Source organism: Leptodactylus fuscus, chromosome 7, assembly GCF_031893055.1.
Source record: "Leptodactylus fuscus isolate aLepFus1 chromosome 7, aLepFus1.hap2, whole genome shotgun sequence".
In the NCBI taxonomy this organism is placed as follows: domain Eukaryota; kingdom Metazoa; phylum Chordata; class Amphibia; order Anura; family Leptodactylidae; genus Leptodactylus; species Leptodactylus fuscus.
Window position 1 is genome coordinate 132,753,219 of NC_134271.1, and position 23,436 is coordinate 132,776,654.

Sequence of the window (23,436 nt, forward strand, 5' to 3'; positions counted from 1 at the left end):
ATTGCAAGCACAAACTCTTTGATAATATCTTCATTTATTTTGCTTGCAATGAAAAAACACAAAAGAGAATGAAAAAAAAGTCAAATCATTGATCATTTTACACAAAACTCCAAAAATGGGCGGACAAAAGTATTGGCACCCTCAGCCTAATACTTGGTAACACAACCTTTAGACAAAATAACTGCGAACAACCGCTTCCGGTACCAACAATGAGTTTCTTACAAGGCTCTGCTGGAATTTTAGACCATTCTTCTTTGGCAAACTGCTCCAGGTCCCTGAGATGTGAAGGGGGCCTTCTCCAAACTACCATCAAGATATCTCTCCACAGGTGTTCTATGGGATTCAGGTCTGGACTCATTGCTGCCACTTTACAAGTCTCCAGTGCTTTCTCTCAAACCATTTTCTAGTGCTGACCTGAAGTGTGTTTTGGGTCATTGTCCTGCTGGAAGACCCATGACCTCTGAGGGAGACCCAGCTTTCTCACACTGGGCCCTACATTATGCTGCACAATGTGTTGGTAGTCTTCAGACTTCATAATGCCATGCAGACGATCAAGCAGTCCAGTGCCAGAGGCAGCAAAGCAACCCCAAATCATCAGGGAACCTCCGCCATGTTTGACTGTAGGGACCGTGTTCTTTTCTTTGAAGGCCTCTTTTTTTCCCTGTAAACTCTATGTTGATGCCTTTCCCCAAAAAGCTCTACTTTTGTCTCATCTGACCAGAGAACATTCTTCCAAAAGGTTTTTGGCTTTCTTAGGTAAGTTTTGGCAAACTCCAGCCTGGCTTTTTTATGTCTCTGGGTAAGAAGTGGGGTCTTCCTGGGTCTCCTACCATACAGTCCCTTTTCATTCAGACGCTGACGGATAGTACGGGGTGACACTGTTGAACCCTCGGACTGCAGGGCAGCTTGAACTTGTTTGGATGTTAGTCGAGGTTCTTTATCCACCATCCGCACAATCTTGCATTGAAATCTCTCATCAATTTTCTTTTCCGTCCACATCTAGGGAGGTTAGCCACAGTGCCATGGGCTTTAAACTTCTTGATGACACTGCACACGGTAGACACAGGAACATTCAGGTCTTTGGAGATGGACTACTGAGCCACCGTGTTGCCCCTGTTTTTTGTATTTTTTGGGAACAGTTGTGAACCTAACCTAAATTTGCATTGATGGATATTGTGCTCTAAAAATTGGAACCTTATATTATACCGTATTCATTGGGAATGCAAAGGGTTGTGCCACCAATACAGGTTATGATTATCTAGCCTACTGGCAATCTTGGGCAGTCCATAGAGAATGAATAGAGCACCTATGTGCACCCCCTACTAGTTACTTCATCCATAGAGGGGAAACCGAACCCATTCTCAGGATTAGTGGGGGTCCCAATGGTTAGACCCACATCGATCAGGTTATGACCTATACTTTGGAATTAGTTTTTTCTCATGGCTATAGTAAATCCTCTACATATTCAATGTTAAGGAAATGAACCTGGCGAGAGTATAATTTTTTTTCTGTAATTACTAAGTCACTAATTAGACTTCTGTATTATCCAAGGACTTGTTATTCCCTATGATCTCAATTCCCTTTTTGACTTAAGGATATAAAAAGAGGAATACATGGTTACAACTATATTTCACAAGATACAGCGTGATGCCAAAAATACTGAGTCTTATTTGATCAAGTCGGATGAGTAACAAGTACTGTAAGAGAAGTGAATGCCGTATATTGATATTCACAGGACAATGACTGGAGAGTTCCTGCCTTCGTATCTAAAGCCAAACCAGCTGATTTATACATCCTCTTCAGTAAATGAGATAAGACTAGTAAGAATACATCCTGGCTATATGTTTTTTAAAGAGGCTATCTTACAAAACACAACTTTACCCTGACTCAAAATTTCCAGATGGCTCAACATCTTCAAATTTGCCTTAAATGTGGTATTTTTTTTTTTATTGAAATGTAAAATACAGCTACATGTAGAAACCTGAAGGATGAAGAATGAATCTCAAACACCTTTATAAAAGTCATTTTATAATATTCCATTCAAGATGGAAGTTCATTTCATCCGCTAATTTATCAGCTTTAAATGCTATAGGAAGTTATTAAAAAATTACAAAAAAATTTACAACATTATGAAAAATACAAAATTTACCAATGGGTTGCTCTTGTTAATTTTTTTTACATTTTATTACATAGTCTAATAAAAAAAAATACTATATTTTTTTTTTTTTTTTGTATATACCTATTGTAATGTAGTTTCTCATTGTATATATTATTGATCCAGGGTTTTTATACTGACTGATGGATTTGGAGTCTGGAAGGAATTTTTTCCCCTGAAATGAGGCAATTGGCATGAGCCTCATGTTTTTTTTTTTTTTTGCCTTCCCCTGGATCAACACTGTAGGGATTGTAGGGTTATAGGTTGGACTTGATGGACTAATGTCTTTATCCAACCTCATCTACTATGTAACTATGTAACTATTGTATGGCATCCATCCATTTTAACCAAAAATGCAACATATCAACAGAACCATTGTGACTGATTTCTTTCTTTTGGGTTTTTCCCACTTCCACTCATTTCAACCCTTACTCTTCTGTACTGTTCTACTTGCCTATACCATTTGCTTTTTTGGAAACCTTACTATCATTCTGTTAGTTAGTACGGTGCCTACTCTTCATTCTCCGATGTACTTCTTTATCAGTATGTTTACCATTTTAGACATAATGATAGTCTCCGTAACCATTCCAAAACTGTTGGCCATCCTCATTCAGACTAGTAATTCCATCTCGTTTTTTGGTTGCTTTGTCCAAATGTACACCTTCAATGCCCTGGGAGAAACAGAATGCTTTCTTCTAGCTTTAATGGTCTTTGACCGGTATTTAGCCATCAGTAATCCATTACGGTACTCCGCCATTATGAACACACGTTTCTGTTGTAGATTGGCGGTCCTGCCATGGTTTCTTGGTTTTGTTATCTCTTTTTTCCCTACAACTTTTACTTTTCTATTAGACTTTTGTGGACCAAATGAGGTTGACCATTTCTTCTGTGACTTTGCACCATTGCAAACTTTAGCCTGTTCGGACCCATCTTTTAGTATTATGATGACGAGTTTGGCTGCTGTTGTTGCAACAGTTTTTCCCTTTCTTGCTATCGTAGGGTTCTATATTCACATTTTATATACTATGCTTAAGATTAAAAGTAAAGAGGGTAAAATGAAGGCTTTTTCTACTTGCTCATCCCATCTCATTGTGGCTTGTCTAGCTTATGGCTCTGCTATTATTGTTTATGTCAGGCCTAAAGGTAGTCACTACGACAAGTTTCTTGCCCTCACGTACACTGTGGTGACTCCGCTTCTAAACCCATTTATCTATACACTTAGAAATAGAGAGGTAAAAAATGCTTTTAGAAAGGTAACTAAACAGGTTATTGTGATACTTAAACCAACACATTATAATTGTTTACTATAATTGTGTGTTGGGTTTTTTGTGTGATATGTTACATATTGTATAAGATTATTAAAAAAAAAATCAATATTTTTCATAAACAGCTCCGTTTTTGTCTGTTTTTGATATTACAGATCACTCTCACTCACTTGGATGGTTAATGATTCATTATACTGTGAGATGTAATGAGATATTTTCCGAACCGTGAAACATGTTGGAATTGAACCAGCTCGCTTTGAGACCCTACAGTTTATATATACAGTGCTTACTATAGTGACTTGGGGCATACTGTAGTTACCAACAGACCACAAAGAGTCTCAATAAGGGCCCCTTCACACGGCGTAAGCGCTTGGCTCATTCTGAGCCGTACACGCGAGCGCTGCTAAACACTTCCCATTCACTTCAATGGGAGCGCTCGTAATGTTTTACTATTTTTATACAATAAATATCATTCTTCCAGATGTCCCAAACAGTCAAATGGGCTTTATCCAATAACTTCACCCCAGTCCTTTGTAGTCTACTCCTTGGACTTCCTACAGAATGTTAGTCTGCCCTTAATTATTTTCTTTAATAGAGATAAGGGTCCAGAGAAGAAGTGTGGGGTTGCTTTTCATCCAAGGAATGGACTTTGCCTGAAAACACTGCCGTGGACCAAGAAAGTATCTAAACATCCTCCACGAGCAACTTCTCCCCACCATCCAGGCGCAAACTGGTGATGCACAATGCTTTACATAAAATTGTTGTATTTGTCTATAAAGTGTAAAAACATATTAATTGCTTCTAATTCAATAACCATAGAAACATCTAAAATCTAAAAGATTTTTTAAAAATATAAAAGATTCCAAAACACAGAAGCAGCAAACTTTGTGAAAACCAAAACTTGACTCAGTCTCAAAGCACTTAGGCTGAATTCACACTGGGTTTTTTGGACCGGATTTTGAGGCAGAATCCGGCTCAAAAAACCGCCTCCCATTGACTTCTATGAAAGCCGTTCACTACCTTTTTCCACGAGTGGTTTCTTGCTGCTGGTGGAAAAAAGAAGTGAGCTATCGTTTCTAGCTTCCTGTCCAGGCCCATTCATTTGGGGCCTAATCTAGAGTGGAATGCCGCGATTGTCGCGGATAGCTGTGGGAGGCGTTTTTTGGTCCGGATTCTGAAGCGGCTTCCCATGTCAAAATCCAGTCCCTGTATGAATTTAGCCTTAGAAGAGCCAAAACACGTAGAAAGACGCTAACCCATGGAAACCCGCAGACTGCCTAGACTATAATGGGGTCTGCTAGGTTTATTCTCAGTTTATGCCCAAACGACGTGGAAAGAAAATTTCTGTTTGCAGGATTTTTTGCTCTGCATTTTTCAAGTGAATTTGAGTATGGAATCCCCATATGGAAACCAAACTCTACCTGTTCAGAAAATGTCAGCATTTCCGACAGTATAATTGACAGCTAAGATAGCAGCTTTTCCACTGCAGCTTTTTTCTGCTATGTCCTGGCTAATCCCCTCCACTTTGCAAGTGATGGAAAATGCAGTGTTTTTTGCTGCCATGGCCTAAGGCAACATTTAGGCGACCAAGGTGCAAAATGGATTTCTCATGGCTTACACCCAGGGAGCACCTTATTAGATTGATCCCCCATACGTTTGATTGTATGGATGGATCTGTGAAAACGACCCAAAATAGAACATGGCCTATATTTTTACAGTCTGTTACAAAATATGCGGTCTATCAAAATAAAGGTCATGTGAGTAGTCTTTATTCCCTGACATTCAAATGAATGCTGCCGCGTGACGTCCATTAAAAAAAAGTCACATTGCCATTAATCAATGTCGTGTGAATGTAGCTTGTCTACAATGGCTACCAATACGTATTTGGACACCTATGGTAGAACAGAAATACAACATTTCTTCATACACAATAGTTGGTAGACCCCAGCAGATGCTTCCTTATGGATGGTATTGATCGACACAATACTCCCGGATGCCTGGTGACACTCCTGGTGTATGTGAGCCATCGGTTGGGTGCGGTTTCTCTGGCCAGCACTTGTTGGTCTGTATCTCCCAGTTTTGGGGGTCTGCCAACTCGGGGCACATTCCGACAATCACCATTCACATTCCACTTCATAATCACATAGGACACTGTTGATTTTGGGTAATTCAGTTCGCTTGCTATGTCCCTTAAGGATCAACCATTTCTGTGGTACCCCACAATTACCCCTTTCTCGAAATTGGGCAACTCTACACTTCGTGGTATCTTAAATGCGACTAATGCCAATGTTGTTTCCTATTTAACTGCAGAAGGCGAGACGTACATCACGACCGCAGATATCTTCATTTGCATGGGTGTCCAAATACTTATTGGTAGACCGTGTATAAGCAGTGATATTGCGAAGATCTATCTGATTTTCTTTAATAGTGTTTACACATTGGAAAACTAGTACTGTACTTATTATTGTGCAGAAAAATATACAATTGCTTAGGGGATAATTTTCAGAATTTCAGCACATCGGGCACAAAGGACGAGATATTCCCTCTGGTTCCAATTTTCTTCTTAGCATTAAGACTATAAAAAGAGGATTGTGTGGTTTTCCTACGTAGTCTATGTTATACAGAGTCAATACTATGTCAAATATAACGAATACGATAAGGCTTCAATTACTTCTGGATTGATTGATTTTAGTCACATGGAAACAAGTAAGTGAAATAAATAATTGTATATTAATATTAATAGCAGAAGACATGAGAAAGATTCTTGCACCAGAACGATGATCCAAAGGAACCCCTGACAAAGGGCTAATAAATCTTTAACTGGGGTTTTAATAAGTTGTTGTACTAAATACAGATATGTTAGACATTAGGAAAAACTTTCTGACAGTGAGGGTAGTGAGAGAGTGGAATAGGCTGCCACGGGAGGTGGTGGGCGCTCCATCAATGGAAATCTTCAAGCGGAATCTGGATAGACATATAGCTGGGATGATTTAGGAAAACCTGCACTCGCAGGGGGTTGGACCCGATGGCCCTTGAGGTCCCTTCCAACTCTACCATAAAAAAAATAAATAAAATAAAATAAAAAAAAATGTCCAGATTACCGTAGCTCAAATCAATATTTCTCAAGAAACCAACTCAATGCCATATCACAGATGTAGCCATCAACTTGGGTCTAACTCACCTCTCCAGGATAAGGCTAAAGCCCCACGTTACAGAATGGATGAATTTTGCTTTTTTTTTTTTTTTTTTTTTTACCAAACCTAGAAATGGCCACAAAAAGAATGGAAAAAATAAAGGAAGCACTTAAACTTTATACATATGACAGCAACGGTTTGGATAGATGTAATGGCCATTAAAGACAGATGTACATGTTCTACTTTAACAGCCATTTTGCATTTACCTGTTTTTGATGGCCAAATTTCATGTGTTTTATATCAGTTTTTATCTTTCATTGAAAAAAAAAATAATTTCATTAGATTTTCTTTTTTGACCCAACCCATACATCTGTCTTTAATATACATAAGGCAGAAGTCAATCTGCTTTACATTTATTTAAAAATGAATCTATTGATTTTCTATTGGGTTTGTGTGTCCGTCAAAATGGACAAAGATAGAGCTTGTCAGTTTTTGATGGCCATGAAAATGGACCGTTAGAAAAAAATTGACTTGTAAATAGACACATTGAATTCAATGAGCTCTCAAAACAGATGTGGGATGAACATGTAAAACCAGATGTCTGTATTTTACTGAGATGTGAATAAACCATTGTGCACTCAGAGACTGCAGAGACTGTAAAGCACAATGTTCACGCCATGTGGTTCCCCGGCCTAAGGCTATGTTCATATCTCCAGCAAAGTCTGTTTTTTCAGTGGCCGCATAAAAATTGTCAAAGGAAAAAGTTCTGCATGGTGGACCTTTTCTTCTGCCAGTTTTAAAACAATGGACTACATTAAAGTCAAAGGGTCCATCTGAGTCTGAGGGTAACTGATTGTTTTTTTGCGGTCTACCTCGTGGCCCTTCATACATACCCATGATAATACCTGGGCTTGTGTTTGGGGGCATTAGAATATAGTAGGTAAGTGTGATAGCCATGAAAAAGATATTTACTGGACATAACACATAGCACTGACACTGATAACGTACTGTTTACTACTACTATTAGGACGGGTTCACACGGGAACTCATGGGAGTTTTATGGAGGCAGAGGCCACTTCAGAATCTGGTCCAAAAAACGGGTAGCCATGACTGGATTCTGGGCAGTACATACAGTGCACCAGCCTCCAGTCACGACATTCCGCTCTGGAGTAGTCCCAAATGAATGGGCCAAGTCGGGAGGGAGTGTCGTGAGGCGCATGAATCAGCCGCAAATCTGCCTGAAGAAAGGGCATGTCGCTTCTTTTTTCCACAAGCGGAAATGATCAGCTCCCATTGAAGTGAATGGGAGGTGGATTTTTGAGCAAAAAACTCACGTGTGAACTCGGCCTTACTGTTATTACTACTGCTACTACTCCTATGACGACTACTGCTACTACTCCTATGACGACTACTGCTACTACTACTGTTACTTCTAAAACTACTACTATAACTACTACTTCTACTACTACTGTTACTTCTACTACTACTATTACTACTATGACAACTACTACTATAACTACTACTTCTACTACTACTGTTACTTCTACTACTACTATTACTACTATGACAACTACTACTATAACTACTACTTCTACTACTACTGTTACTTCTACTACTACTATTACTACTATGACAACTACTACTATAACTACTACTTCTACTACTACTGTTACTTCTACTACTATGACAACTACTACTACTTCTACTACTACTTTTACTTCTACTACTACTATTACTGCTATGACTACTACTACTACTGTTACTACTACTACTACAACTACTGCTATTAATACTACTACTATGACTAATACTACCAGTACTGTTACTTCTACTACTACTACTGTTACTTCTAAAGCTACTACTATGACTACTACTTTTACTACTACTGCTGCTACTACTACTTTTACTTCTACTACTACTATGACTACTACTACTACAACTACTGTTACTTCTACTATTACTACTACTATGACTACTACTACTACAACTACTGTTACTTCTACTATTACTACTACTATACTACTACTGTTACTTTTACTACTACTACTACTACTACTATGACTACTACTTCTACTACTACTACTACTACTATTACTGTTACGTCTACTACTACTGTTACTTCTGCTACTACCACTGTGACTTCTACTTCTTCTACTATGACTACTACTACTACTACTACTACTACTACTATTACTGTTACTTCTTCTACTACTACTATGACTATTACTACTTCTACTACTACTATTACAGTAACTTCTACTACTATTACTACTATTGTTACTTTTACTTCTACTACTATGACTACTACTGTTACTTCTACTACTACTATTACTGCCACTTCTTCTACTACTACTACTACTACTACTACTACTGTTACTTCTACTACTATGACTACTACTACTACTACTATTACTACTACTACTGTTACTTCTACTACTACTATTACTGTCACTTCTTCTTCTACTACTACTACTACTGTTACTTCTTTCTTTTTTTCTTTTTTTTTTTCTTTTTTGGTAGAGTTGGAAGGGACCTCAAGGGCCATCGGGTCCAACCCCCTGCGAGTGCAGGTTTTCCTAAATCATCCCAGCTATATGTTTATCCAGATTCCGCTTGAAGATTTCCATTGATGGAGCGCCCACCACCTCCCGTGGCAGCCTATTCCACTCTCTCACTACCCTCACTGTCAGAAAGTTTTTCCTAATGTCTAATCTGTATCTCTTTCCCTTTAGTTTCATCCCATTGCTTCTTGTACTTCCTTGTGCTAATGAGAATAGGGGAGATCCCTCTGCACTGTGACTACCTTTCAGATATTTGTAGACTGCTATTAAATCTCCCCTCAGCCTTCTCTTCTGCAAACTAAACAATCCCAGTTCTTTTAGCCGCTCCTCATAGGACATGGTTTGCAGACCTTCCACCATTTTGGTTGCTCTTCTCTGGACTTGCTCCAATATATCGATGTCTTTCTTGAATTGAGGCGCCCAGAACTGTACACAGTATTCCAGGTGTGGTCTGACCAGGGAAGAGTACAGCGGAATAATGACCTCTCTTGATCTAGATTCAATGCTTGTCTTAATACATCCCAGAATTTTATTAGCCTTTTTTGCAGCAGCACCGCACTGTTGGCTCATGTTGAATTTGTGATCTACTATTATGCCCAAGTCCTTTTCCCCTATGCTATCACTTAGTTCTATTCCTCCCATACTATATATGTTTTTTACATTTCTGTTACCCAGATGTAGAACTTTGCATTTGTCCCTGTTAAATACCATTTTGTTGGCCTCAGCCCATTGTTCCAGTGTGTCTAAGTCCTTTTGAATACACTCTCTCTCCTCTCTAGTGTTGGCTATTCCTCCTATCTTCGTATCATCTGCAAATTTTATGAGTTCCCCAATAATTCCATCGTCCAGATCATTTATAAAGATATTAAAAAGTACTGGGCCCAGAACAGAGCCCTGCGGCACCCCGCTTTTGACTTTCTTCCAGTTCGATGTGTAGCCATTTAGTATTACTTGTTGTGCCCGATCATTAAGCCAGTTGTGAATCCACCTAACTGATTTTTTGTCAAAGCCATACTTAATCATTTTTTCAATAAGAAGGTTATGTGATACTTTATCAAATGCCTTACTGAAGTCAAGATATACTATGTCCACAGCATTCCCTTGGTCCAACCATTCAGTGATTTTGTTGTAGAAGGAAATCAAGTTAGTCTGACAAGATTTATTGGTCATAAAGCCGTGCTGGCTCTGGTTAATTAATGCCTTCCCATCCAGGTACCGAAGTAAATGTTCCTTGACAATTTGCTCAAAGATTTTTCCTGCTATCGAGGTCAGACTTACCGGCCTGTAATTTCCTGGATCGTCCCTTTTCCCCTTTTTGTAGATGGGGACAACATTTGCCCTTTTCCAATCTAAAGGGACCACTCCTGTTTCCCATGACTTACCAAAGATTATAGCAAGGGGTTCTGTTATTTCCTCTGCTATCTCTTTCAGGACTCTAGGGTGTAAATCATCTGGTCCTGGGGACTTGGTTTCCTGTAACTTGGCTAAGTGCTCTCTTACCAGACCTTCGCTTATAGTCAGCTTGGAGTCCTCCTTCCCCTCATCTCCATCACCATTAATGTCGATATTTCCATTAGTTTCTTAGGAGAAGACGGATACAAAATATGAATTTAGTAGCTCCACCTGCTGTTCCACCATGTTAACTGTTTCTCCTTTGTCATTCTTCAGGACTCCAATGGTCTCCTTCACTTTTCTTTTGCTTTAAACATATCCCCAAAATCCTTTTACCTTACTCTTTGCCTCTTTTGCAAGCTTCAATTCGTGTTCAGCCTTAGCTCCTTTGATGCTTGTCTTGCAGAGTCTGCAGACTGCTGTGTACTCTTCCTTAGGTATAGTTCCCATCTTCCACTTTTTGTATGTTTCCTTTTTCCTTTTTAGCAGGTTATGTAATTTTTTGGTCATCCATCCTGATATTTTTAGGTGCTTCCCATTTTTCTTCCTTCTAGGTATTGTTAGTTCCTGTGCTTTAATGATTTCCCTACGGAAGATTTCCCACCCTTCATGTGCATTTTTGTGCTTAAGAATTTTGCACCATGGAATTCTGCTAACCCTTGCCTTCAGGCTCTTGAAGTCTGCCCTGCTAAAGTCGAGCCTTGAAGTCTGTGTCTTCTCAGGTCTTCTTCTTCTTACAACCCCAAACTCAAGTATAGTATGATCGCTGAATCCCAGTGTCCCTGCTACCCGTAGTCCCTTAACCATGTGCTCTTTGTTGGTTAGGACTAGGTCCAAAATGGATGTTCCTCTCGTGTTTTCTTCTACTAGCTGGGCAATGAAGTTGTCTGCTAGAGAGGATAAAAATTTGATGGAGCCTTTACTCTTGGCTGTATGGGTTTCTCAATGAATGTCAGGGTAATTGAAGTCTCCCATGATCACTATTTCATGTTTCTTTGAGAGCGTGGTCATTTGCTGTGAAAAAATCTCATCCATGTCTTCTGTCTGTCCTGGTGGTCTGTAATAAATGCCTAGTATGATGTCCTTATCATTGTTTTTCCCTTGAATTACTACCCAAATAATTTCCAGTAGATTATCATTCTGTAAAACTGTAATTTCTGTGGAGATGTGTTCTTTTTTAACATACAATGCAACTCCACCCCCTCTTTTATTAGTTCTATTCTTTTTGAATAAGTTGTATCCTTCCATCTGTATGTTCCAATCATGCATGTCGTTCCACCAGGTTTCTGTGATGCCGATGACGTCATAGTTTTCCTTGTGTATCATCAGCTCTAGTTCTCCTTCTTTGTTTCCCATACTTTGTGCGTTTGTGTAAAAACATTTCAGATTGTGCTCTGTTGTATCCTTTTTCGAAATTTCCTTCTGAGTATCCTGTCTTGGGTCCTCTTTACCACATCTAGTAACCTTGTTTAGTATGTCTTTTAGCTGCATGTTCTTGTCTTTCTTTTTTCTTCCCATCCCCTCTTCTTCTAGTTTAAAGCCCTTCTGATGAGTGTGGCAAGTCTTCTGCTTCTACTACTACTATTACTGTCACTTCTTCTACTACTACTACTACTACTACTACTACTACTACTACTACTACTACTACTACTACTGTTACTTCTACTACTACTACTACTACTACTGTTACTTCTACTACTACTACTACTACTACTACTACTACTGTTACTTCTACTACTACTACTACTACTACTACTACTACTACTGTTACTACTACTACTACTACTACTACTACTACTACTGTTACTTCTACTACTACTACTACTACTACTGTTACTTCTACTACTATGACTACTACTACTGTTACTTCTACTACTACTATTACTGTCACTTCTTCTACTACTACTACTACTACTACTACTGTTACTTCTACTACTACTACTACTACTACTACTACTGTTACTTCTACTACTACTACTACTACTACTACTGTTACTTCTACTACTACTACTACTACTACTACTACTGTTACTACTACTACTACTACTACTACTACTACTACTACTGTTACTTCTACTACTACTACTACTACTACTACTACTACTACTACTACTGTTACTTCTACTACTATGACTACTACTACTGTTACTTCTACTACTACTATTACTGTCACTTCTTCTACTACTACTACTACTACTACTACTACTGTTACTTCTACTACTACTACTACTACTGTTACTTCTACTACTACTACTACTACTACTACTACTGTTACTTCTACTACTATGACTACTACTATTACTACTACTACTGTTGTCTCTACTATTACTCATACAATAACTAATAATAATAATAATACATTTACATGTATATTTATAATACACTTGTATATCATCTTCTTTCAATTTTTGTGTTATTTTTCCTTTTTAAGGACTATCATCCATTTCATTCTTTTTATTTGCTCATTTTTTGATTTATTTCATTGTCTTCCATTTTTCTATCTTATTAATAGAATTAAAGGTGAGGTTTTGTTTTGTTCCTCACTTACTAATTTTAATACTTTTCATTGTGATGTCTCACGATAAAATATGGCAACATACTGCCATCTTTTTCAGTACAAGTTTCTTATGAATGATGTATTACCGGTATTTTTATGATTTTCCTGTCTCCAAATCCTTATTGGTTGCCTATAAAATCAAAATGCAAATTGCCAACAAAACCGTTGTCAATGAATTTTTTCTTTTGGGTTTTTCCAATTTCCCGCTGTTTCAGCATTTTCTCTTTTGTGCTGTCCTTCTGGCCTATACCATTTGTGTTTTTGGAAACTTTACTATCATCCTGTTAGTTAGAAGTGAGCCTTCTCTTCACTCTCCAATGTACTTCTTCATCAGTAGTTTTACTGTTCTGGAGATTATGTTTGCCTCAGTAACAATTCCAAAACTGTTGGCCATCCTCATTCAGACTAGGAAGACCATCTCGTTTTTCGGTTGCTTTGTCCAGATGTATGCATTCAACGCCTTGGGAGAAACCGAGTGTTACCTATTAGCCATAATGGTCTTTGATCGATACCTAGCCATAAATAATCCATTGCGGTACCCGGCCATAATGCACAGCCATTTCTGCTATAGGTTGGCTGCCCTGCCATGGTTTCTTGGTTTTGTTACCTCTTTCATTCCAAGTATTTTTACATTTTCATTGGATTTCTGCGGACCAAATGAGGTTGACCACTTCTTTTGTGACTTGGCACCGCTGCAAAATTTAGCCTGCTCAGATCCATCTATTAGTAATATAACAACTAGTTTGGCAGCTGTTGTTGCGACTGTTTTGCCCTTTTTTACTATAGTAGGGTTCTATATTCACATCATACATACAGTTTTAAAAATTGAAAGCACAGAGGGTAAATCTAAAGCCTTTTCTACTTGCTCGTCCCATCTCATCGTAGCGTCTCTGTTTTATGGTTCAGCCATTATTGTGTATACCAGACCTAAAGGCAGTCACTACGACAAGTTCTTTGCTCTTATGTACACTGTTATAATACCGGTACTCAACCCATTTATTTATACATTCAGAAATCGAGAGGTAAAGAACGCCTTAAGAAAAATTATTAGACAGTTCACCAATTTTCTGCATTGATTTAATATACTTGCTATGCTCCAACTTGCTTGCACAATCAATGGATATTACTGTGGTTCCGGCAGAAAGGAGTAGTGTAACCCCAGCCTGAGAGAGAGAAGGAGAACTGCCCCACCCTTCCCCTCATCCGGCAGAACTATATCATTTTATCTTTACTATTTCTAGTAGTAAAAATAAAATTATAGTTGAAATATCATCCATGCGCAGTTCTGCTCTGGTCAGACTGTACTACGCATGTCCGTGCGGCAGTTTTGGTGTGTTCAGTTATTTTGCAGGTGCAGTACGCTGTAGTTGATCACAACAAAATGGCCACTTGGACATGCGTAGTACACTCTGACTGGAGTGGTACTGCGCATGCGCAAGATTTCAACTACAACGTCGCGGCATCAGAGGCCAGGAAGGAGGAGGAGAGACGAAGCACAAGCAGTGGAGGGGCAGTGTTCAAGGCTTGACGTGAGGGGTGCTCAGAGGCTTTGGGGAATGCTTAGGGTGCTCTGTGAGGATCATTTGCATAACGAAAGAAAGCATTTTAACAAGAAATGGTGGGATCAAGACAAGGAGTAATGGTAGTAGTAGAATAGACATTTTAAAGGCTATTCAAACATATGTTTAGCTAAAAAGGACTTTTTGCAATGATAAAAAAGGGAAAAAACCCGGCACCGAGCCGTTCCTTGTGGAGCACCCTCAGTACATAGGGTAATGATAGGAAGACAGTACAGGTGACTGCTCACCTGATTTGGTTGTGTGTGACACAACAACCAGTGGATATAACAACCAAGAGACCAATTTGGTACTGGAGGACAGCTGCTAGTGACCGTCACAGGGACGTCAGAACAAATGGAAGAATGGACCAGCCATATGGAAGTCAGGCAGTAAACCAGCGCTCACCCACAGTAGGATTCAGAAGGCAACTTTATTTGGCACGACACATTGCGGGCATTGGAGCCCTTTCTCAAGTGCAATATCAATCTGGCCGTCCCCGTTGCTGCTTCCCCCTGCGCCCTCCAGCAGCTTCTCCCTGTACAGAGACCACAGACCTACGTTGGACAGGAAGAGCAGGGCCTTTATTTCAGTGATCAATAGGGATTTTTTTTTCTTGCTTTTATTTTTGCATGGTTTTAAATCTCTGTAAACAAATTCCTTTAGTAATTAAAAAAAGTCCCAAAAATAATAATAATAATAATAATAAAAAATTTTATTTCTATAGCGCCAACATATTCCGCAGCGCTGTACAATTTGTAGGGTTCAAATACAGACAGATACATAACAAAGAACGTCATTTCACACAATGGGACTGAGGGCCCTGCTCGCAAGAGCTTACAATCTATGAGGTAGAGGGGGTGACACAAGAGGTAACAGGGGCAGCATTGCTTATACAGTGGTCAGACAATTTTGTAATAGAGGTGACTGTCATTACACAAACATAAAACTTTGAGCCGTCAACAGTCGTGTCCTTTAACATGTGGATGGAGCTTGGACAGATAAAGTTATCCTGAGATGACATCATATCATGTGGGGAAATGTGGGAGTGGGGATAGAGTAAGGTTAAGGGTTTACGTTAGACATTGTGATAAGCCTGTCTGATAAGATGTGTCTTTAGTTTGCATTTGAAGCTGTAGAAATTGGGAGTTAATCTGATTGTCCGGGGTAGAGCATTCCAGAGAAGTGGTGCAGCTCGGGAGAAGTCTTGTATATGAGCGTGGGAGGTTCTGATAATAGAGGATGTGAGTGTTAGGTCATTGAGTGAACAGAGAACACGGGTTGGGCGGTAGACAGAGATGAGGGAGGAAATGTAGGGAGGTGCGGCATTATGGAGAGCCTTGTGGATGAGGGTGATAACTTTATATTTTATTCTATAATGAATAGGCAGCCAATGTAGCGACTGGCACAGACCAGAGGCATCGCTGTAGCGTCTAGCCTGATAGATGAGCCTGGCTGCTGCATTCAGAATAGATTGTAGAGGGGAGAGTTTAGTGAGGGGAAGACCGATTTGTAAGGAGTTACAGTAGTCAAGGCGAGAATGAATCAGAGAGACAATAAGTGTCTTTAGTGTATCTCTGGTAAGGAAAGGGCATATTCTGGAGATGTTTTTGAGGTGGAGGTGACATGAGCGTGCAAGTGATTCAATATGAGGGGTGAAGGAAAGGTCTGCGTCAAACATGACCCCGAGGCAGCGGGCATGCTGCCTAGGAGTTATAGTAAGGCCTGAGACTGCAATGGATATATCAGGGACAGATCTATTAGATGGTGGAAACAGTAGTAGTTCAGTCTTGGAGAGATTTAGTTTCAGATAGAGTGAGGACATGATATTTGAGACAGCAGAGAGACAGTCACTGGTGTTCTGTATTAGTGCAGGGGTGATGTCACAGGAAGATGTGTATAATTGGGTGTCATCAGCATAAAGATGGTACCTGAAGCCAAATCTGGAAATGGTTTGTCCAATGGGGGCTGTGTAGAGAGAAAATAGGAGGGGGCAGAGGACCGAGCCCTGAGGAACCCCAACAGCAAGGGAAAGAGGGGAGGAAACAGAGCCCGCAAATGATACACTGAAAGTGCGGTCTGAGAGATAAGAGGAGAACCAGGAGAGCGCAGTGTCATTGAGGCCAACTGAGCGGAACATAGTGAGGAGGAGATGATGGTCAACAGTGTCAAAAGCTGCAGAGAGGTCCAGAAGAATAAGAAGAGAGAAGTCGCCATTGGATTTAGCCATTAGGAGATCATTGGAGACTTTTGTGAGAGCCGTTTCAGTAGAGTGCAGAGCGCAGAAACCAAATTGTAAGGGGTCAAGAAGAGAGTTAGCAGACAGATAGCGGATTAAACGAGAATAGACCAAGTGTTCCAAGAGTTTAGAGATGAAGGGGAGGTTAGAGACAGGTCGATAGTTAGCAGCACAGGATGGGTCCAGGGAGGGTTTTTTCAATAGCGGGTTATAACAGCATGCTTGAAGGAGGATGGGAAGATTCCAGAAGAGAGAGAGAGGTTAAATATTTTAGTAAGGTAAGTAGTGACAGCAGGCGACAGAGATTGGAGAAGGTGTGAGGGGAAGGGGTCACTGCTGCAGGTTGTAGGGTGAGATGAAGAAAGTAGTTGGGAGACTTCCTCTTCTGTAACAGTTTCAAATGATGAGAATGGATAGTCTGTAGTGCGGTTGGTGAGGGGATCATTGCTATGGTAGGTGGTGGTATCAAAAAAATTATTCCTCTTTGAAGGATGATGCCTCTTGGTATTTATATATACACAATGGTAATGGCAGAAATAATGCCTTTCACAAGTGGTTCAAAAAATTATTATTTTGGGGGGAATAGCAACACATTTTGTATTATTTAAAAGAAATATTTTAAATTATTGTTTTAGCCCCTACCTGTCCTGAGGAACTAGCCGCCGGAGTCAGAAGATGCTCAAGTGGATTAACCCCTTCCCGCCGATGGCACTTTTTGACTTCCTGACCAAGCTCGATTTTTCAAAACTGATACGTGTCACTTTATGTGGCAATAACTTTGGAATGCTTTAACTTACCAAAGTGATTTTGAGATTGTTTTTTCGTAACACATTGTACTTCATATTAGTATTAAATTTTGATTGATATGTTTTGTGTTTAATTATGAAGAAATAGGAAATTTGATGAAAATTTTGAAAAATATGCATTTTATAAAGTTTGAAATGATGTGCATGATCTCTGCTTTATGTCGGCATCAAACTTTAGTCGCCCTTTTATTTTTTACGGACATTAGAAGGTTTACAAGTGAAACAACAATATTCAAAATTTTCAAAAAATTTCCAAAACCCATTTTTTAAGGGACTAATCCAGTTATGAAGGGGTTTTGAAAGACCCTTGTATTAAAAAACAAAACAAAACATAAATCACCCCATTTTCAAAACTGCACCCCTTAAATAATCCAAAACAACATATACCTAGTATTTTAACCCTATAAGTGTTTAACAGGAATTAAGACAAAATGGAGGTGAAATTTACACATTTGATTTTATCTTACTAATATTTCCGTTTAGCCCTAGAATTTGCACATTCAGAAGGGGTTAAAGGCGAAAACGCATCACAATTTGTTATGCAAGTTCTCCCGACTACCATAGTACCCCACTTGTGGGTTTAAACTAATATATGGACACACAGCGAGAAGGGAAGGAGTGCCAAGGAGCTTTTAGAGGGCAGATCTGGCTGTGATCAGTTTCAGGAACCATGTCGCATTTACAAAGCCCTTGAGGTGTCAAACAGTGGAAACCTCTAGAAAGTGACCCCATTCTGAAAACCGCACCCCTCAAAGAATTTATCAAGTGATGTAGTGAGCATTAGTAACCCCAAAGTGAATATGTAAGCTGTGCGGAGTAAATTGGGTACACCAAATCCCATTCTATTTTCCCACTAGCTTCTATGACACGGACGGGGAAGAGGGGCATTCTGGGGAATCAGCGCTGGTGTCCTGGTGTCCCCTGAAAGCGCTCGCACAGCTTATACATTTCCTTCTAGTCGCAGCCACTTACGTCCTAATGATTTGGCGACTTTTGGGGTTTTGTCTTCACATTGTACAAGCTAGATTTTTATTTTTTTATTTTCTGGCAATGTGGCCATATGAGGGCTTGTTGTTTGCGGTATTAGATGTACTTTTCAATGCCACCATTTTGGGGTGCCTGTAACTTATTGACTACATTTTATTAACTCTTTCTGGGTGGGATGTAAAAGGAAACATCAATTCTGGCATTGCTTTTTATCATTCTTTTTTTTTTTCCGTGCAGCGTACAGCAGAAGTAACATGTGACCTTTATTCTGCGGGTCGGTACGGTTACGGCGATACCTCATTTATATTATTTTTTAATGCGTTGCTATTTGCGCAGAATAAAATTCAATTTAGGGGGAAAAATCAATTATTTTTGCATCGCCATCTTCTGAAAGGCACAACATTTTTATTTTTCGCTAGACAGAGCTGGTTGAGGGCTTATTTTTTGCGGGAAGACCTCAGATTTTTATTGGTACCATTTTGGTTTTCATCTGACCATTTGTTTACTTTTTATTGAACATTTTGCAAGGCAAAAGTGGTGAGTAATCATTATTTTGTGTGGTTCTATACATTTTTTTTTTTTTTACGCCGTTCGCCGTTCGGGTTAAATAATGTTTTAATTTTATTGTTCAGGTTATTAAGGACCCGGTGATACCAAACGTAATGTGTTTTTCCTATTTTTCTTTATTTTACATAATAAAACATTTTACATTTCATATGGGGAAAATGGGATTTTTGGGGCTTTATTTATTTCTAATTTATTTTAAACTTATTTAAACTTTTTTATTTTTACTTTTTTATAACTTTTTTTTTCCTGTTCCCATGGGGGATTGAAGCAGTGATCTGCTGATCACTGCTTAACTACATGTATGCTGCAATACACGTGTATTGCAGTGTACAGGAAGCTGTCAGCCTGTGTCGCAGGGGATGCCGATCGAGACCGATCGAAACCGAAACCCCTGAGATGCCGGTGGTTATGTTTGACCGCCAAAATCTCAGGGGTTAACACCCGCGATCGGACCCGGTTCTGACTGCGGGTGTTACAGGGCATTGTAAGCCGTATGTTATAGCTGACACCCGTAGGGCATGGTGCGCACACAGTTTCTGTGTGCGCAGCATGCAGCCACCGTAGTACTACGGCGGTTTGCGGGAAGTCCTTCCCGGCAGCGCTGTAGTATTACGGCGGATGTCGGGAAGGGGTTAACCATGTTTATGCCGTGATCAATGGCAATCACTATCCAAAAGTCAATCAGTTTTCAAGCTTTTTATGAATTGGAGAAGTTTTATGGCATCTATCTGATCATGGTTTTCAGCCAGTTATGAAGGAGTTGGATACCCTTTGCCATTTTAGGTTCAGGCATTTTACATTGTACTTATTATAGGGAGAGACGTGAGCAGGCACTAGGGAAAGTGTTAGAAACACAACACACAACAAATCTTTGCACTTATCTAGTATAAAACAGTTATCTGCTATAAAGCAGTTATCTGTTCATTTGATCTAACAGTATGTCAGACAGAGAAGCGATAGGCCCTGCACATGGGAGGGACACAGGTCAAAGCAAAGTAAGGGGTGTAGCAGCAGGGATCATTTTCAGAGGCCTGAGCCCCCAGTGTCAGCTAGTGGTCATGTCTTGTTCAGCAACCCAGTGGTTCTAGTCACATCAGACACCCCAGCCAAGAATTGGTGGGTTCGTGAGACACAACCCTTGATTGGCATGCCCCAGGAGCAGGCTCTGTACCCTCAGATGTCCTGAACCTTCCTCTGTCCTTTGCTGTCCCTCAGCCAGAAAGTACTCTATGGTATGGGCTCAGATCTACAATACAGTGAGGAGGAGCTACTAGAAAACACTCAACAACTTCTGACCAACCAAGATCAGGAGGAGACATATGCCTCTTCCTCCGTTAGGCGGGCAAGTAGTGATAAGGAGAATTCCTGAATTAGAGGACAGTGAGGAGGATATCAGTGTCCTGCAGACAGTAGTCGATGATGATGTTGATCATAATTGTGAGCTGGGTGACAAAGTGGACTGCGAGAACCGTAGCTCCAATGTGGTGGCCCAGCCTGCTGCAGAAACTGCTACACCAGCCAATGGCATGCACCCCATTTCAGGCAGTCAAGGCTCCACCACCTCAGCCGAAGGAAGCTGTTTGTCCTTCCCATCATCTGCTGTTCCTCATGCTCCTGCTCCTCCTCCTCCTAGTCAGTCATTGTGTCAGCAATCCATCATCGAAGCAATTTCAAAGAGACAACAGTATGTGTGCATTCATCCAACGGTGCAGAAACTGAATGTGTTCCTGTCCAAGTTGCTGATGCTGCAGTACCTCCCTTTCCAAACGGTGAACTCTGCACCTTTCAGAGAACTGATGGCTTGTGCCGAGCCGAGGTGGAGAGTCCCAAGCCATCATTTCTTTTCCAAAAAGGCAGTACTAGCCCTTCACAAATAAGTAGAACAGAAGGTGGGCCTGTCTTTGAGCCTGTCAGTGTCTGCCAAAGTTCATGGCAGCGCCGACGTGTGGAGCTGTAACTATTGATAAGGACAAAATATGTCTTTCACGGCCCACTGGGTGAATATGACTCCTGCCCAGATATACCAGAAATTTGGTACAGTGATGCCGCTTCAGGCTCCACGTTCTCACATAGTTGGTCCTCTCATCCTCCATTGTGTCCTTACATATTCACTTTTCGCTGTGCATTCATATCTGGGAAACTGCACACCGTCAAACTTCAATCTGTACTTTCTATAAAAAGAGCTGCAAGAAAAAAACCGTGATGCATTTTCCCATGGTTTTTAATACTTCACTTGTTTGCTGTGGCCGCTATGTGAGGTCTTAGCCAAAATCACTGGTCCTTGAGGATCTGCTGGTGTTTTATTGTTTCAAATGCACCTGACAGGATGGGAATGAGGTAATACGACAAAGACATCAGTTGTAGAAAAACTGTAGAGATGTGCCCTTCCATTCATTAAGTTCTTCCATTCCATCCAAATTTGTGTGTGAAAAAGTAATCAGCTTTTCAAGACATTATGGTTTAGCTAAATTGTGACATAAAGTGCTACAGGGGTTCATGTGGTCTCCAGTAGAGATGAGTGAGTAGTGTTCGATCGAGTAGGTGTTCGATCAAATACTACGGTATTCAAAATACTTGCTGTTCGAAGTTTAAGGTTCGATGCAGAACCAGCGTTGATTGGCAGAATGTTATACATTCTGCCAATCAATGCTGGTTCTTCTCTTACCTTTCCGAAGTCTTCTCGGCGCTGCGTCCCCGCGTCTTCTTCCGGGTGGAATTCACTCTGCCTAGGCATCCGGCCTAGGCAGAGCCGACTGCTCATGCGCCGGCATGCACGCGCATGCGCAGTCGGCTCTGCTCAGACGTTGGGCCTGGGCAGAGCTGCATGCGCATGCGCAGTCGGCTCTGCCTAGGCCGGATGCCTAGGCAGAGTGAATTCCACCCGGAAGACGCCGCGGGGACGCTGCACGGAGAAGACTTCAAGCGGAATCCAGCCCGACCCTCACTCGTGGACTTGGTAAGTATGATTTTATCGAATGTTGCCTACCCCTGAAATGAGCATTTCTCCCATAGACTATAATGGGGTTCGAACAGTGGAACAGTGTGCGGCTGTTTGAATCGGATTTCGAACCTCGGACACTTTAGTGTTCGCGCATCTATAGTCTCCAGTGGTTGTAAATTGCAGTCTTTCAACTTTGTTTTATCATGTCATAATATTGTACAAAATTGCTGTCATGAAACCAGTCCTTAACCAGTTTTGACTTGAGTTGTGTTGAGGGTGGTACACTGGGTGCACAGTTTTTAAGACATTCATATAATGCGTAGGGAGTACAGTGCAAAGTTCTTATTATTTATAGTACAGCCTATGTATGAGTCCACCAAATATCCTACAATTCCTTTGGTACAAATCGGTGGTAAGGTAATTTTTGGAAGAAGTACACCGTAAATCCATAAATATTACTTATAATAATTAGCCTTACTTACAATATTTTACTTTATGTGGAATTATTATATTTTTTTTTTCCTCAATAAGTCAATATAGTCAGTATATTACCAGCAACAGGTTAAATTTATACTCTGTCTTCTGAGATTTTTAATCTTTGTTTTAAATGTAAATCCCATGTGGTTATACCATGTGAGATATTCACACAGTTTCTATATAAACATGTATTATAAGGCCGTATATTTAGTGCTATGTCTATTCTTTGATAAATCTTCACTGTTTTTGTTCATGATTCACTTCATAATATTAAACTAAGCAAGTAAGTAAAATTTATGGAGATTTATTGTAATAGAGATAAGGTGTGGTTTTTTAGGTGATATATTTTTATAAGGTACCGTATATACTCGAGTATAAGCCGCATTTTTCAGCACAGTTTTTGTGCTGAAAAAGTCCCCCTCGGCTTATAGTCGAGTCAAGCGCAGGGGGGAATATTGTTATATACACTCCAGGTGCTGTATTGTTTGCACGGTGTAGGTTACACTCACATTCTACTGCGGTTGTTCCAGGGAGAGGTTGTCCAGCCAAAGGTCCACGGTGAGTGCAGTGGGATGTCCTCACTGTTTAGCTCTTACGGCAGCTCCAGGCTGGTGATGGTTCAGGTGCAGCTACTCCTGGCTCTCTGCCTTCAGCTGGCGCCGGCCGGACCCGCGGGGAGCTCCATCTGCCTGTGGACCCTGCCAGCATCGTCACCAACTGCACAGAGAATCAGCAGTTTCGGCATCGAGTCCACAGGAAGATGGCGCTCCCCGTGGGTCCGGACCTTGCCACCAAAACT

General features: G+C 40.3%; 2 protein-coding genes across 2 annotated transcripts; both read left to right on the forward strand.

Annotated features, from left to right (window-relative positions):
• Positions 1-2,721: 2,721 nt before the first annotated feature.
• LOC142214517 (olfactory receptor 10A4-like) lies at positions 2,722-3,602 on the forward strand. The gene is made up of 2 exons (XM_075283465.1): positions 2,722-3,408; positions 3,576-3,602. Exons 1-2 carry the CDS (start codon positions 2,722-2,724, stop codon positions 3,600-3,602), a joined length of 714 nt encoding a protein of 237 aa, XP_075139566.1.
• Positions 3,603-13,141: 9,539 nt separating this feature from the next.
• On the forward strand, positions 13,142-14,140 carry LOC142213359 (olfactory receptor 10C1-like). Its single transcript, XM_075281675.1, has one exon. The coding sequence runs from the start codon at positions 13,142-13,144 to the stop codon at positions 14,138-14,140; it is 999 nt and encodes a 332-aa protein (XP_075137776.1).
• Positions 14,141-23,436: the final 9,296 nt, after the last annotated feature.